At 38.8% G+C, this 15,310-nt stretch overlaps 1 protein-coding gene across 2 annotated transcripts in view; it reads right to left on the reverse strand.

The window, feature by feature from the left end:
- Window positions 1-15,310, reverse strand: part of TTC27 (tetratricopeptide repeat domain 27) — a 246,620-nt gene that overhangs the window by 79,628 nt on the left and 151,682 nt on the right. For both annotated transcript variants that reach the window (XM_020972342.2, XM_020972341.2), the window contains exon 13: window positions 1,801-2,028. In XM_020972342.2, coding sequence (XP_020828001.1) covers window positions 1,801-2,028 — 228 coding nt within the window. The remainder of the gene's footprint in view (window positions 1-1,800; window positions 2,029-15,310) is intronic.

The following is a 15,310-nucleotide window of genomic DNA, read 5'->3' on the forward strand; positions in this document are numbered from 1 at the left end:
AACAAACAAGGGGTTAAAACCACGTAAATTATTCAAATAGCACTTCATTCTGTCTTAATTGTTTTCAAAAGAGCGTGGCATGATACCAAGTGAACTGGAAACACCTAAAATTGACAACAGTGAATCCACTGAAAGATTTTTCTATTTTGATTTCAATTTCTCTTCTTTCCTCTTTCCTGAGATTTAAAAAAGAATTAAAAAAAAAACAAACCATGATCTATATTAACCCTTCATCTCTAGAGAGAGTTTAGATGTGGATCAAAAGTGTATTTCCATCTTTGTCTTGTGTTAGTACCATACATCCTCTGAACTGTCTACTCTGACATGAATTAGAGCCTGCCTGAACTGGATTCACATATGGTGATTCAGGAAAATCTTCTAAAACATCTGCTTACATTGTGTCTGGTTTTTAACAATTATCATCCCTTTTGTTTCTCTGGAAAAATTAGTTCCTAATTACATTTTTCCACCATAACATCTCTCACATTTGTACCTTCTTTTCCATTCCTACTCGCACAAGCCTTAACCCTTCATATATCGACTGTATTATTTTATGACAACAACTTCCTAACTAGCTATCTTACTTTTTCCCCAATCTCTTCATGCTCTAAGTCCCTCTAAGTCAAATTGAGAACCAGATTATTGTTCCTAAAACACCTCTTTTGCACATGCTGCCTCTCTACCTTCTTAAACCTAATTTGCTTCATGACTACCTGCAGAATAAAATCCAAATATCTTTAATTTGGCACTTTAGAGCAACTCACTGTTCCCAACTGTTATTTCCTGTTTTTGCTCTAATTTCACTCCTACATAAAGCCTGTGTCGACCAAACTGGTCTAGTAACTCATGTGCCCCTCTCCCCTCCTCACCCCACATACATACTGACCTTTCCCACCTCTTTAAAAAAAAAAGACTTTTTGTCTTTCTCTCTTCTTCTCAAAACTTACAGAAAAAAACATCAAGTCATTAGGAAATCATGATTAGAAATTTTTGGAAAACACCCCAATTCTATGATAATGTGGTAAATACTCAAATCACTTCTCTGTAATTCTTTATGGGCACATGATTCTCTTTGTTCCTTTTCTATGTACTTTTTTATTTATTAACAAAAGATATAAAAGTTAAAACATGATGTGAATAAAAACAAACTCCTATTATGTATCCGATACCCTTGGTGCTAAATTCAACTGTCACTAAGTTCTGTTATGGAAACCTTTGGTTTTTATGTCATTTTTCTCACTCACTTGTGGTCTCAGGGCTTCTTCATCATTCTTTCCTCTCTGTTCCAGACAAGTTTTAAAGGCTGCCTGTCATTGCACTCTATTCACTTTGTACATATTTTGCATTTACTCATCTTTGTAGATCTTTCCCCTGTAAAATGTTCATTTTCACCCTGAACACCAGTTAGTGATTGCAGCAGCTATTTGCAGGGCCACTTGTGTCTTTAGTTCTTGTTCATGGCTCTCTCATTCTTCTAAAAATCTCTGCTTTAAAAAGTCATTCCCACCCTCTATACCACACCTCAAAGTGAATTCTTTCAGGTGAATCCTGGGATGGGATAAATGAGGTTCAAAGAGAAACAGTGATATGGGAAATAGAGCAATTTGTAGTAAACAAAGGAAACCCGTTTTATCTCCGCACTATTTATGCTAAAAGAAAAGGGATAAGTCTGTGTTCCATTATCTTAAAGATATTTTAGTCACTTAGGAGAGAAAAATGGTACTGACTCATGAAGAGTAAACGGGGCAGGGGAATGAGCATAAACCCACAAAAAAAGTAGGTGAGATTCTGTTTTCTGACCTGCATGGGATTAATCTTCACAGAACGTTCAAAGCACTCCACACATTCTTTAAACTCTTTGTTGCGAAGATGAAGGAGCCCCTTAGAACGTTGGGCACGAGCACTCCGATGACTGGACAGCTCCCAGGCCTTGTCGTAGTAACTGTGGTCTCGAAGCACATCTCCAAGCAAACAATATAAAGATGATGTTTCTTTCTTCTCTAATTCTTGTCTTAAGATTTCTTCTGCCTGATGACAGAAATAATTCAACTGCTTAATAAAGAAAGACAATGACCAATCGAAAGCATGAAATACATTACTCAATCATAGAGTGATCCCACATGTTCCCAAACTTTTATTAGTTTCTTGGGAATACCTGTCCAACTGAATAAGGCATCTTAGACACAGACTGAATTAGAGATGAACACCAGAAAAGAACTACCCTTCCAAGTACACTTAAGGTTAAGGGAAAAAGAAGAAATAATTCAACTCCATTGTTTGGGGGTTATGTGCCTGCTTTGACCATAAGTTGTAACACCAGACAGGCAACTTCACAGCCAGACTAAAGATAGATGTGTGAAATATATGCATTATCCCTGACTTATCATAGAGGGAATCACAGATTCTCAGCATAGGTGGAGACCTCAAAGACTACATACATGGCAGTGAGGTAGTACAGAAGATAAGAGTGCTGGGCCTGGAATCAGGAAGACATGAGTTCAAATCTAGCCTCAGACAATAACTGTGTGATCTTAGGCATGTCACTTAACTGCTGTTTGCCTCAGTTTCCTTGACTGTAAAATGGGGATAATAACAACACCTACCTAGAAAGGTTGATGTAAGGATCAACTCTCAGCACAGTACCTGGTACATAGTAGGTGGTATATAAATGCTAGCTATTATCGTTGTTGCTGCTATTGTTGTTATATTCCAACCGCAATTGAACAGGTTTCCCTCTAAATCATTTTCACCACCACCACACTGTCCTCCAGCCTCTGCCTGAACACTTCCAATAAAGGTACAGAAATAACAATAATACTAGCTTACGTTTTTAGAGTGGAGTTAGAGTTTGCTTCACAACAGCTCAGTGAGGTAGTTAATACAAGCTTTTTTATGGCCATTTCACAAAATAACGAAACACAATTAGAGAAGTGAAAGTCATAGCTAACAGATTCTTCACTCCTATGTAGAAGGCAAAGAGATTTTAGAGAAATCAAAGTAGGGGCTAAGGAAAAGTAGAAGAATTCTGAAAAGGAAGAAAGAATGAGGGGAAGCAACAATCCCTTATGTCTATATAGCCCCAAAGTGTTTTGCAGGAGGTTAGTGGAGAGTGGGTGTTAATGCAAAGGTGTCACACTCACAGCCCCGTGCCTGAAACAGATTAAACGTAATTGGGAAATGTTACACAAAATAAATAAAAACTCTACATAAAATAAATAGTGATAATTTGTGGTTTTCTAAGTAGATATGTAGCCCAGAGGGATCCATTTCTGGTGTGACAGAATGAACTCAAGACTAAGAATCAAAAGAGGAAGAGCTAGACCTGAAGTCAAGTAAAATATGCACAACACTTCACCTCTTGAGGCGTCACTTTCCAAATCTATAAAACGACAGGATTGGACTAGATAATTTCCAAGGTGCTTTCCAACTCTAACTTTCAGTGATTCAATCTCAACTGTTTCTCACAACAGCTTTATAAGGCAGGTAGATACCAATCTGATGTGTGTACTTGAATCCTGTTCATACTACGTGCGCGATAATTACTTGCTGGAATTTTGAAAGACACCAATCAGCGAAAGCTCTGTCCATAGAGAAGGTTAGCCAGGATGGTGAGGCAACTGGGAACCATGAAGACTAGTGGGAGGATCTGGAGGTGTTTAGCCTGAAGAGGAGAAGCTTAAGGACCTGTTTTTAACCTTTTTTTGTAACCCCAGCACTTAGCAAGGTGCCTGGCACTTGTTGTTATTGGTGTTGTTCAATCACACCCAGCCCTTCCTGACCCTGCGGAACACATGGGGTTTTCTTAGCAAAAATGCTAAAGTGTTTTGCTAAGCACTCAGTAAGTACTTAATAAATGTTTGTTGAGAAACATGGTAGTTGTGTTCAAGTATCTGTAGGCCTGTCACGCGAAAGAAGCATTTATACTTGTTTTGCTTGACCAGAATGAGGAATAACAGGCAGAAGCTAAAGAAGTTATTTTCAGCTCAAATTAAGGAAGAACTTCCTAACATTTAGAACCATCCCCAACTGGAATGGACTATCTTGAGAGAGAGTGTCTGTGCCACTACTGGAGGTTTTCAGGTGGAGGACAGAAGAATCCTTGTCAGGGAAGTTGGTATGAAGTCGAAGAAGGCCTCTAAGGTCCCCTCCAATTCTGAAACTCTATGATTCCTTGAGTAGAATAATGGCTATTTTTGATACTACATAACTCATGGCATATGATGTGGCTGATAAATGATATGATATATAACACACAACACATAAAATGAAATGTATTTCATATATATTTATGTATATATAATTTGTACTATAATGTATTCATAGATTTTCTATATTTAGTATCTCTTTATGTATTTGTTGTGTTATATGTATATTTTATATGAAACATATTTTATATATACATATATACAACAAACAAATAAATCATCTCAAAAGGAATTCTATTCAACAAGCATTTATTAAGCACTTACTATTTGCAAAGCATAATGACAGCAATGAATCACTCCTAGCCCCTCAAGGAGCTAATATTCTGTTGGGGTAATACAACACAAATATGCCTAAGTATATACAGAATGACTGGAGGAGGGATCAAATACAAACAACTGAGGCTAGCAGGAGAGTATTCATTGGAGCAGGAGGCACCTGAGATAAGCCTTGAAAGAAGATAAGGATTCAGAGGGGCAAAGAGAAAGAGTAATTTCATTCCAAGTATGTGAGGACAGCTTGTAAGAATACACAAAGGATACTAAAGAGAGATCTATCTCTATTACGTCTTATTCTGTTGTGCTTTTTTTGTATGTAATGGTGTACACATTGTGCTATGTTTAGTTATATCATGCCTCACACTTCTGACTCCTCACTTTCCTAACTCCAGTTGCCACCATTTTGGGCTGTAGCTGTCTACTGCCTACTGGGACTATAGGCTAGGGCAACCCTTTCAAATCGATTTTACCTCCCTTCAATGAAAAGTATTGTTTTAAAAACCTCGGAATGCTAGGAAATATATGTATAAAATGGGACAAAATAAAAATGTCAGCCTAAAAAAGCCTTTCCACAAAATAATTGCCTCCTCTTCCAAACTTGTATTAAATTTGACCTTATCTAAGAAGACTTTCTAGCTCTTGTCCCACTTGGCTCCACTCACTCTGAGGACCAAAGGCCAAAATGTAACCATAGGTTTAGATACAGATTTTTAAAATTAACTTGCCAAAGAAATTTTCACATGTCAACAACTTAGAGCCAACTCATGACCCAAACAAATTTTGTCCATATCACCTGCCCCAATGCACTTCTCCCCTAAAATCCACAATACCCTCCTCTTTGAAAACCACTTATCCACAAATGCGCAACATGACCCTAAAGCCTCATGGTGGTCACAGCCAAACCAGGAGTCATTTTAACTCTCAGCATGGTCCTAAGTATTTCACATAGATATGGAACTCTAAACAAAGCTCCCCAAAGCACAGTTGGAATAGTATTGTATATCCCGTCATTTATGTGTTTTGTGAGTTTGTGTTTCTGGTTTTCTACAAGCAGAGCTCGTCATCATTTCAAAGCTAGGCTAGACACCATGTGAGTACCTGCAGAATTTGAGCACGCTGTACCTGTCCCTCTAAAGGCTTACACTTTATTCATCAAAAGAGAATATTTACATATCAAAAAATAATTTGGGAAATTTGGTGGTTTCAAATTATCTCACAGAGCAACTACCATTCTCTCCTTTTTTACTTTAATGGTAGTAAGGAAGGAGGAGGAATGAGTCACATGCAAAGGTGAGGAGGTACTGTTGATGTTATGCAACTGTATGCTATTAACCAATGGTGATTCCAGGTATTCCACCCTCTGCCAGACAAGCTGTGGGGTGTTAAGAATGTTGAGCTTTTGGTAGGGAGGGAGGGAGCACAGGTGGCTGGTAGAGAGGCAAAAAAGCACAAGAACGCGCCTCCTTAGGGTAAAATGTCCTATTTTAATTTTTTTTTCAATGTTCCTAGACCCAAATTTACATGCTGGATAAATTAATTTGCTCTCCTTGTAATACTGACACCTCTCCCTCTTGCCAAAAGAATGATCTTTCCCAAGGGCAGCATTCATACACAATATGTTTCCTCTATCCCCTAGTCACATTTCACTCCTCAGTCTATGCCATCTCCTTTTCAAAAGGCTCTCTTCTCTACTTATGCATGCATTTTCAGTTAGTGGCCTTCAAAGAGCACATCTTTCATAGCACAGTGTTTTTCCTCTACTAGGAATATTACCCAAAAGTGTGTCTTTTGCATTGGCTAGCGTTGTGCATTGGCACTAGGGTAGAATAAAGGCACCATAAAGAGTTATGCTGAGCTTCTGCCAAGTCTCAGGTGTGGGTGGCAGGAAATCTTCAGGGCATTCAAGGGATACACCATTCCTAACTGTAGGCTGCTACATGAGCAAGAAGCAAATAGAAAAGTATATTTTTGGGTACGTGAGAGGTTATTCAGGTAAAACTCTAGTCATTAAGGTAAAAAACTGACCAAAGCAATGACTACCTTTGATAGACTTAGCTCTTCTCAGCAATGTAAGGATCTAAGACAACTCCAAAAGACTCAGGATGGAAAATGCTATCTACATCCAGAGAAAGAACTATGGAGTCTGAATGTAGATGGAAGCATACTATTTGCTCTCTTTTTCTTTTGTCTTTTTTTTTGTTTTATTTCTTCTTTCTCATGGTTCCTCCTATTAGTTTTAATTCTTCTATACATCATGACTAATGTGAAAATATGCTGTCTTGAGGAGGGGGAGGAGAGGGAAGGGGAGAAAATTTAAAACTCAAAATCTTATGGAAGTGAGTGTTGAAAACTAAAAACAAGTTGTTTTTAAAAACTGACCAAAACATGCCAAAAAAATTTAATAAAGAATCGCCTGCAAAGCTTCTGGAGAAAATCTGAAGGTTTTTAAACCCTAGAAATACTGCCACCGCCCCAAAATGGGCTGTTTTTGCAATATATTTGTTGCAACTTGTCCCCGGACTCTAATTTTTGTTCTTAGTTCACTTTTAGAGAGATGAGTAAACACTGATGATGAATCTCAATATAAAATTAAGTACATTAAAGCCTCAAGGAGGGACTACAGACACCAGTGGAAGATACACAGGGGCTGGACTAAATCAGATATGACTAAGAGAATCTCATTCAATACTTGGCAAAATCTGTGATTTCATTGGTGTGGTTACTCCCTCCACCAACAAAAAGCACAATGCTGCCTCATTTTGTAAGTTTGCTAGGAAGCTTAGACTCAGAGAAGAAAAACAGACAGTGGACCTCCCTTCTTTGTAGAGGTGAGTTTCTACAGGTTAGAACATCTGCATATGCTGTCAGATTCCACTGATGTGTTGGCTAGTTTTGACGAACTGCTTTTTTCCTCCTTTTTTGGTCTTGGTGAAGAGGGAAGTTTCAATGGGTAGGGAAGGGAGAGAGGCGTATCTTAAAATAAAAGTGATATAAAAACACAAGTTATCTACAAATATTTAATAAAAAAAAACAAGCTGAATAAAAAACTCATCAGTGTGGTAGCAAACCTTTTGGTAATGAACTTCTTTGTACTAAACTAGGCTGGTCTTCTAATAATAACCACATGGTCCACTGCCAGATTTTCTAGCTTAGAATCACAAAATCATTGATTTAGGATTGTGGAAGAGATTTGAGAAGTCATCTCGTCACAGAACAGATGAAGAACTACAGCCAGAGAAATAAAGTAACTTGCTCAAGGTAACACAGGTAGTAAATGGTAGAATGAGACTATGACCTCAAGACCCCTGACTCCAGATGCAGAATTCATTCTACTTCACCACACCGCTTGACAGGAGCTCCCAGAACTTGTGTTCAACTGGTATATAATTCAGGAACCCAGATTTACATCCACACAACAAAGAATCATAAAATTATAACTCTAATAGAGGCTGCTGTTTACTAATTTCTTTAAAGACCTATCATCATCTTGGAGGAATGAGTCCCCTGCACTCCCTTATTCTATTAGGACAGAAAATCAGCAGCGGGAGACTACTCCAGTCTTTCCGATCTTGCTTGAGGACCAAAGAGGCAAGCAAAATGTGAGAGAATGACTTGGCTGAGATTTTTTCTCAAGAAGGTGGGATAGACTCAACAGTTTCTTTGGGGAGGGGGGGTATTCTTCTTGGTAATTAGAGTTTCTCAAAAAAACAAAATTTTTACTGTCTTTATCAACTGCCATAAAAAGGTGATTATGTGGCTGGATGATCAGAAATGGATCAAGATTAGGACTATCCACTGTAGGACTAGAAGAATAAACTGAAATTCTTGGCAAGAAGTTAGGTCTAAAATACACCTAGGTCCTTTGCTTGAAGAGGTGGAGGACTACAGACACAGAAGTTCCATAGGCTGTCAGATGAGGTCTCTATGCCAGTTTTGCTTAACTGTTTTTCCTTGTTACACTACAAGGGGAAATTCACTGAGAACATGGGGGAGAGAGAGAGGCAGTGAAGAATATCTTAAAATGAATGATATAAATATACCAATAAAGTCTCGTTTTGTTTTTTAAAGGAGGCTAGGTTTAAGCAATGGTGATTTTAGGATTAGTTTTGTTTTTGTTTTTAAATACAATTGAGTGTGAAGAACAAGACAGATGCCCTACAGATCTCTGAGGTGGAAGAAAGTTCCTTCAGAACTATAGCTAAGATTGCCCTGCCCCCAAATAAACAGGTCATAACTTTAGGGAAGCAAGGGGAAGCCTGGCTCCTTTTAACAGAACAAAATGGAATCTGCTGGCCAGATGGAAAGGACTCTTTTGTAAAAGTGATTGGCCCACAGAGTCAATGCCAAAGGAAGAAAAGAACAGTTGGTGTTGTCTGATCTTCTTAAGACTTTCTAGGTGAAAAACAAAGCTCTCCTCATGGCTAGAAAAGAAAGCTAAAGCTCTGTCAGGGGATGATTTCTTGATTGATGTAGCATTAGACACATGACTTGAAAATGAAGTTGGGAAAGAAAGAGAAAGAGAAAGAGCTATTTCCCTGGGCTATTTTAATGAGCAAAGAAAGTGTGTGTTCCTGAGTTTACAGTTTGTTGACCATTCTGGTCACACTGACCACTACTAGAGGAAGAGTCTTAAGAGAAAGTGCCAGAAAGGTTAGGATCACATTAATGACTGGAGGATAAGGAGACTGAATAGTCTTTGTAAGAAATAGAAAAATTGAGGACTTTTTAAGTGCCTTGTCCAGGGTCACACAGCTAGTAAGTATCAAGTGTCTGAGGCCGAATTTGAACACAGATCCTCCTGACTCCAGGGCCAGTGCTCTATACACTGCACCACCTAGCTGCCCCTAAAATTGAGGATTTTTTTGTAACTGAAAGAGTTCCCTGCCAGGAGCTATATTTAAAAAGAAATAGTCAAACCTTAAGATCAGATGGTACATGGATGTTATATACCTAAGGACATTACCTCCTCTAGCTACAATAACTCTAACATCTTCAAACACACCAGACTGTGAATTATTTCTGCTTATAGGGATAGAACTTTCTGACCATCTCCAAGGCCTTAGTTTGTTAGGGAGAGGGTAGAGATTAAGTTCTCAGCTGGAACGGTGGCAACTTGAAACAAAACAGAGAATCAGAACTTTTAGAGGTACAAGGGACCTTAGAGGTCATCTAGTCCTTCTTCCCTTATTTACAATACAGGAAACTGAGGCTCTGAAGTGATATGACTTACTTAAGGTCACATAATTGAGACAGGCCATTGTTCTTTCCATTCCATCATGCTAGCTGCTTGAGCCAAAATTGGACCTCTCTTAGTCTGGAGACAGAGATGTTCAATGGAAAGATCACTAGTTCTGGAGTTCCAGGACCTGGATTCAATCCTGGCTCTGCTACTTGCTACCTATACAATATTAGGTTTGCTCTTCCTTGGGGCTCACTTTTCTCCTCTCTAAAATGAGAGCATTTTAGAAGATGACCTCTGAAGTCCTTTCCAGCACTAAATCTGTGATATACCTAACACTAGCATTTTGCCTAGACCTCATGGATTAGATGGAGGAAGAGCAAAGCATACCACCTCAGAACCTGAGACCGTCACTGACCACACCTCTATAACTTTAGCCAGTCATTTAATATCTCTGGGTCTCAGGTTCTTACTCAACACTGCCATATCCACCTCATTGGTCTCCCTGTCTCTAATCTCACCCCTTTCCAAACTATCCTCCATCCAACTGCCAAACTGACTTTCCTAAAGGTCAGGTCACTACTCAACTTGAGAAATGTTGGAGTGAGCTATTAATTCTAGAATAAAATAGAAACACTCATTACCAGCATTTAAAGCTCTTCACAGGCTGGTTCTAGCCTATTTTTTTTCATGCTTATTGAACATTACTCTTCTTTAGGCTCAGACAAATCAGTCTACTTAAAGATTACTCATTCAAGCATTCCATCTCCAGTCACTGTGTTTATGCACTGGCCATTCCCCATGCCTAGAAGGCACTCACTTCTCACCTAGGCTGCTCCAATTCTCTAAGTAGGTCCCTTCAAAGTTTAGCTCAAGTGCCACCTCCTACAAGAAACCACACCTGATCCCTCCAGGTGTTAGTAGCCTCCCCCTGCCTCCAAAACTACTTTCTATTACTTTGTATATATTTTGTCTTGACTTATCTGTTTACTTGTTTCCCCCCAGTGAAATATAAGTTCCTTGAGGGCAAAGACAGTTCAAAAAAGACACTGCATCTCCATCTAGTATAGTGCCTTGCACACAGAAGACAATAATAGCTTGATGAATGAAAAGAGATTGGACTCTGAATACAAGGGCCCAGTCTGTCATTAAATCCTTTGAGGCACAATGTATTGTAGAAAACTGCTTTCTTAGAAGAGTATTTTAGACAAGAACAACATAGTTTGTAGCTGGCTTAGAAGCGGAGAGTTCTATCTTTGGTAACCGCTATTTCCAGGAGACACCGTTGTATGGTTCACAGACCACTCAATCAATCTACAGCTGGACAGTACAAGAGGCTTGCTATACTGCTGTCAAACTTCTGATAAGGGAAATTACCAACTGATGCCCCAGTATCAGATCTCTATGACCTAAATAATGAGAGGGAAATACATGCGTCCCCTTGCTTGTTGCTATAGACAGAGAAGAGGAAACACTAGAGGCCACATGTTGATGTCCCTAACATACACAGAGAGGCAGGACACACATCCTCCCAGCAAGTCACTCGATTAGGGACACTCCAATGAGGCTAAAAGTCTTGGAAAGACTTCATGCAGTGAGAGAACAGCTCTCTCTTCCAACAGCTGCCAGACACAATCCTTTCATCTTTGGAAGGAAAGAGGCAAGCTCTTCCTGGACTGAATTCTTGCTGTATGAGCAACAACTGAGAGGTGAAAAGTGCAAGGCACACAGTCCCCTTCACCTCACCCCACACAGTCACTCCCAATCACAGCTCTTTTTGTGTGGTATTTCCTAGCACTAATCTTTGTCCCAGTAAGTGAAATGTCCACTCACAGCATTCTACACTTAGGTGCTTTACAGAAGTTTGCTCTGGCCTGGTTTTAGGAAGACAAACTGCCAACACAAATATTCCAGGTCCAAAATATATTAGAATAATTAGAAATGTTGCTTTGGGCAGGCTGTTCATTTGATCAGCTAACTAATCACCTCCTGTTTTTGCATTATAAAGTAATATAGCATTTCCCATTTTTGGCCCATTTCTCCCATTTTGAAGGAAACATAGTTTAAACTTACTGACTTAATTCATGTTTTAAAAACTATTAAGTAGTGACCAGCACGAAAAAGAAAAATCTCCCAATGCTTTCAGTACTCACAGCCCTGGATACTTAAAATTGGTTGCTCTCCTTTCTCATTCATTCAGGAGGAATAAGATTTGAAGGGAGAGAATATCACAATCTCCAACTTGTGCCTTCTCTGTCAGTTTGAGTGCAACAAGGGCTAAATAGATGTTTCCCTCCTTGTCATTAAATTTTTTTTAATATAAATTTATTTATTTTTAGTTTTCAACATTCACTTCCACAAGTTTTTGAGTTCCAAATTTTCACCTCATCTCACCCCTCCCCGTCATTACTAGGTAGGCATGAAGATGGTACCTTCCAAATCACATGAAGAAACAATTAATGAAACAAACAAAAAATTAAAACAAGGCCAAAAAGAAAGGGCCCAAATAAAAATCTTTGTAATAACATGTTAAAAGAAACCCTCTTCATGGAGCCTTTAAAAAGTCATCTACCTTTGCTGGATAGCATACCACTTACAGCAAAAATCCTCCCCTAAGTCAGAAATGACAACAAGCACTTGCTCTTCAAAATAAGGCCAAATTTACTGTACAAAATGAGAGGAAAACAGAGTTTTGTGAGTCAAATGAGTTCAAGGGAATGCTGCTGACAAATGAGAAACACTCCTGACACCTACTTTATCAGTCTGTATGCAAACATGTGATGGCCCCCTTCTGTTGTCCATGCCTGTCTAAAAGAAGTTGAAAGAATCTCAAAAGTGGGTGGGTACTCACACAAATGCTTTTAGATCATGAAAATTGTGTTTCTCTGAATCTTCCATTTAAAAGAATATTATGCCATTAACTAGGATTAAAATTTCATGAAACCCTGATTTCAATTAAATGTAGTATCAACTAATGGCTGAGATTTGTCTAACTGTAAGAGGGTGCTATTTTAGGAAAAAAATATTTGCTAACCTCTTAGGGGAGAGGCAATATTGCATAGCGGACAGAAAGCCATCATTGAAGGCCACAAGATTTAGATTCCATTTCTTGACATATACAGGTTGTGTGGCTTTGGGCAAACCTGACTGTTCAGGCAATTCTCTCAAATTATAAATTGCAGTATAGTTGCAGACCAACACTGACACAGGAAGTTTTCTCACCTTACAGTTCCCTGTATCAATGAAATGACCAGCTGAGTTCCTGTTTTTTCCTGAGAAAAAACTTCAGGCTACATATAAGCTTCTCTGCAAATGCAATATAACAAAAAAGGGTGACCTAAGTATTTGTGTTTGATAAATCTTGAGAGAAATACATAGAATCTAAATTATCTCTGTTTTGCTGTAATTAACCAAGAAATGCATAATAATAAGTCATAGCAAATCTCAAACTCTCAGCTGACCTTTCCTCATATTTCACTGAAAAAACTTGAAACCATTTACAGATAGCTCCCTTTTCTTCCCTGTTTCTCATTTCACATCTTCATCACAGAAGATGGCTTCTGCCACTATCTCCACCTTCATCCGTCTCACAGGAGATCTTTCTTCTCCTTGTCAAGGCAAACTGATCTACATACACAAGTGATCCCATTCTATCCCACCTTCTCCAAAAGACTGCCCCTCTATCATCCCTACTCTAATCTTCCATCTCTCCCTGTCTAATGGCTGCTCCCCTACTACCTGCAAACATTCCCATGTCTCCCTCATCCTTAAAAAACCCTCCCTTAATCCACACACCCCTAGTTACTGTCCTATATTTCTACACCCCTTTTTAGCTATATTTCTTCAGAAGTCATCTCCAATAAATGCCTCCAGTTCCTTTCCTCTCATTGTCTTCTTAACTTTCTTTACAGTCTGGCTTCTGACCTCATCATTCAACCAAAACTGTTCTCTCTAAAGTTACCGATATTCTTTTAATTGCCAAATCTCGTGGCGTTTTTCAATCCTCATCCTCCTTGACCATGTAGAGCCTTTGATACTGTTAATCATCCTCTTCTCCTTGATACTCTCCTCTTTGTTTCTGTGACACCATTTACCTGTCTGGTCACTCTTTAGTCTTCTTTTCTCAATCTTCATTCAAGTCATGCCCACTAACCATGGGTCTGCCTAGGGCTCTGTCTTGGTCCCTCTTCTCTCCTCACTCTATATTTATTTCACTTGGTGATCTCATCTGCTCCCATGGTTTCAATTATCAACTCTATGCTGATGCTTCCCAAATCTATTTATCCTGCCCTAAACTTTACTCTGCTAACTTCTAGTCTCTCATTTCCAGTGGCTCTAAATGGTTATCCCATAGACATCTTAAACTCAACATGTCCAAAATTGAATTCATTACCTTTCCCCACAAACCCCCTGTTCTTCCTAACTTTCCTATTATTGTTGAGGGTACCACTATCCTCCCAAACAGTCATGCTCACAATTCCTTACTCTTCCTCATGCCCACATCCAATCTGTTACCAAGGTATGTACATTTTACTTTCATAACATCTCTCACATGTACCCTCTTATCTTCTCTTCATACTGCTACCACTCTGGTGCAGGCCCTCATAACCTTAGTTCTGGACTATCACAGTAGCCTACTGGTCAGTCTCCCCATCTGGAGTCTCTACCCATTACAGTTCATCTTCCACTCAGCTGTCAAAATGATCTTCCTAAAGCTCAGATCTTACCATATTACCCCTCTACTCAATTAACTCCAGCTCCCTATTTTCTCTAGGATCAAATATAAAATTCTGTTTGGCATTCAAAACCCTTCATAATCTGGCTTATTCCTACCTATCCAGTCTTCTTACATCTCAACCCCCTCACAACCCCTGCATACACACTCTCTCTCTGTCTCTCTCTGTTTCTCTCTCTGTCTCTCCCTTTCCCTCTCTGCAATCCAGTGACACTGGCCTCTTGACCATTCTTTCCATAAGACATTTTATCTCCTAATTCTAGGCATTTTCACTAGATATCTTCCAAGTCTTTAAGTCTCAGCTAAAATTCCACCTTCTACAGGAAGTCTTTCCCAACCCCTCTTAATTCTAGTGCCTTCATTCTGTTGACTACTTCCTATCTGTCCTGCATATCGATTGTTTGTGCGTAAGTTGTTTACATGATACCTCTCCCACTCAACTATGAGCTCCTCGAGAGCAGAGACTGTCTTTTGCCTTAGCACAAATCCTGACACCTTACAGGCACCTAATAAATATTTAATGATAACTGAAAATAACTGTACATTCATAAAATACATGCATTTCACACACATTGACATAATTTTCTTTTATACAGAATGGTTTTCAACATTTCAAAAAGCAGTTAGGGAAGGAGGACAGAGAGAGGAAAAGAAGGATACTAGAACATAGTAAAACCCTTCTCTAAGGAGAGCGTAGGGAAATTAGATTCTACTCAATTCAATAAACATTTGTATAGCTCCTACCATGTCCAAGGAAGTGTACAAAAATAAATATTTAAAATGTGCTACTTCAGTGTCAAATGAATGCATAAAAGGAAGGAGGAGACTACTATATTTCTAAGTCAATGATTCCAGATTCTTTTTTTGGAGTTCATACTCTTACATTATTATCTAAAATGCAAATTGAGACTTGTA

The sequence above is a fragment of the Phascolarctos cinereus genome, unplaced genomic scaffold (genome assembly GCF_003287225.1).
Source record: "Phascolarctos cinereus isolate Bilbo 61053 unplaced genomic scaffold, phaCin_HiC Scaffold_2;HRSCAF=192, whole genome shotgun sequence".
Classification (NCBI taxonomy): domain Eukaryota; kingdom Metazoa; phylum Chordata; class Mammalia; order Diprotodontia; family Phascolarctidae; genus Phascolarctos; species Phascolarctos cinereus.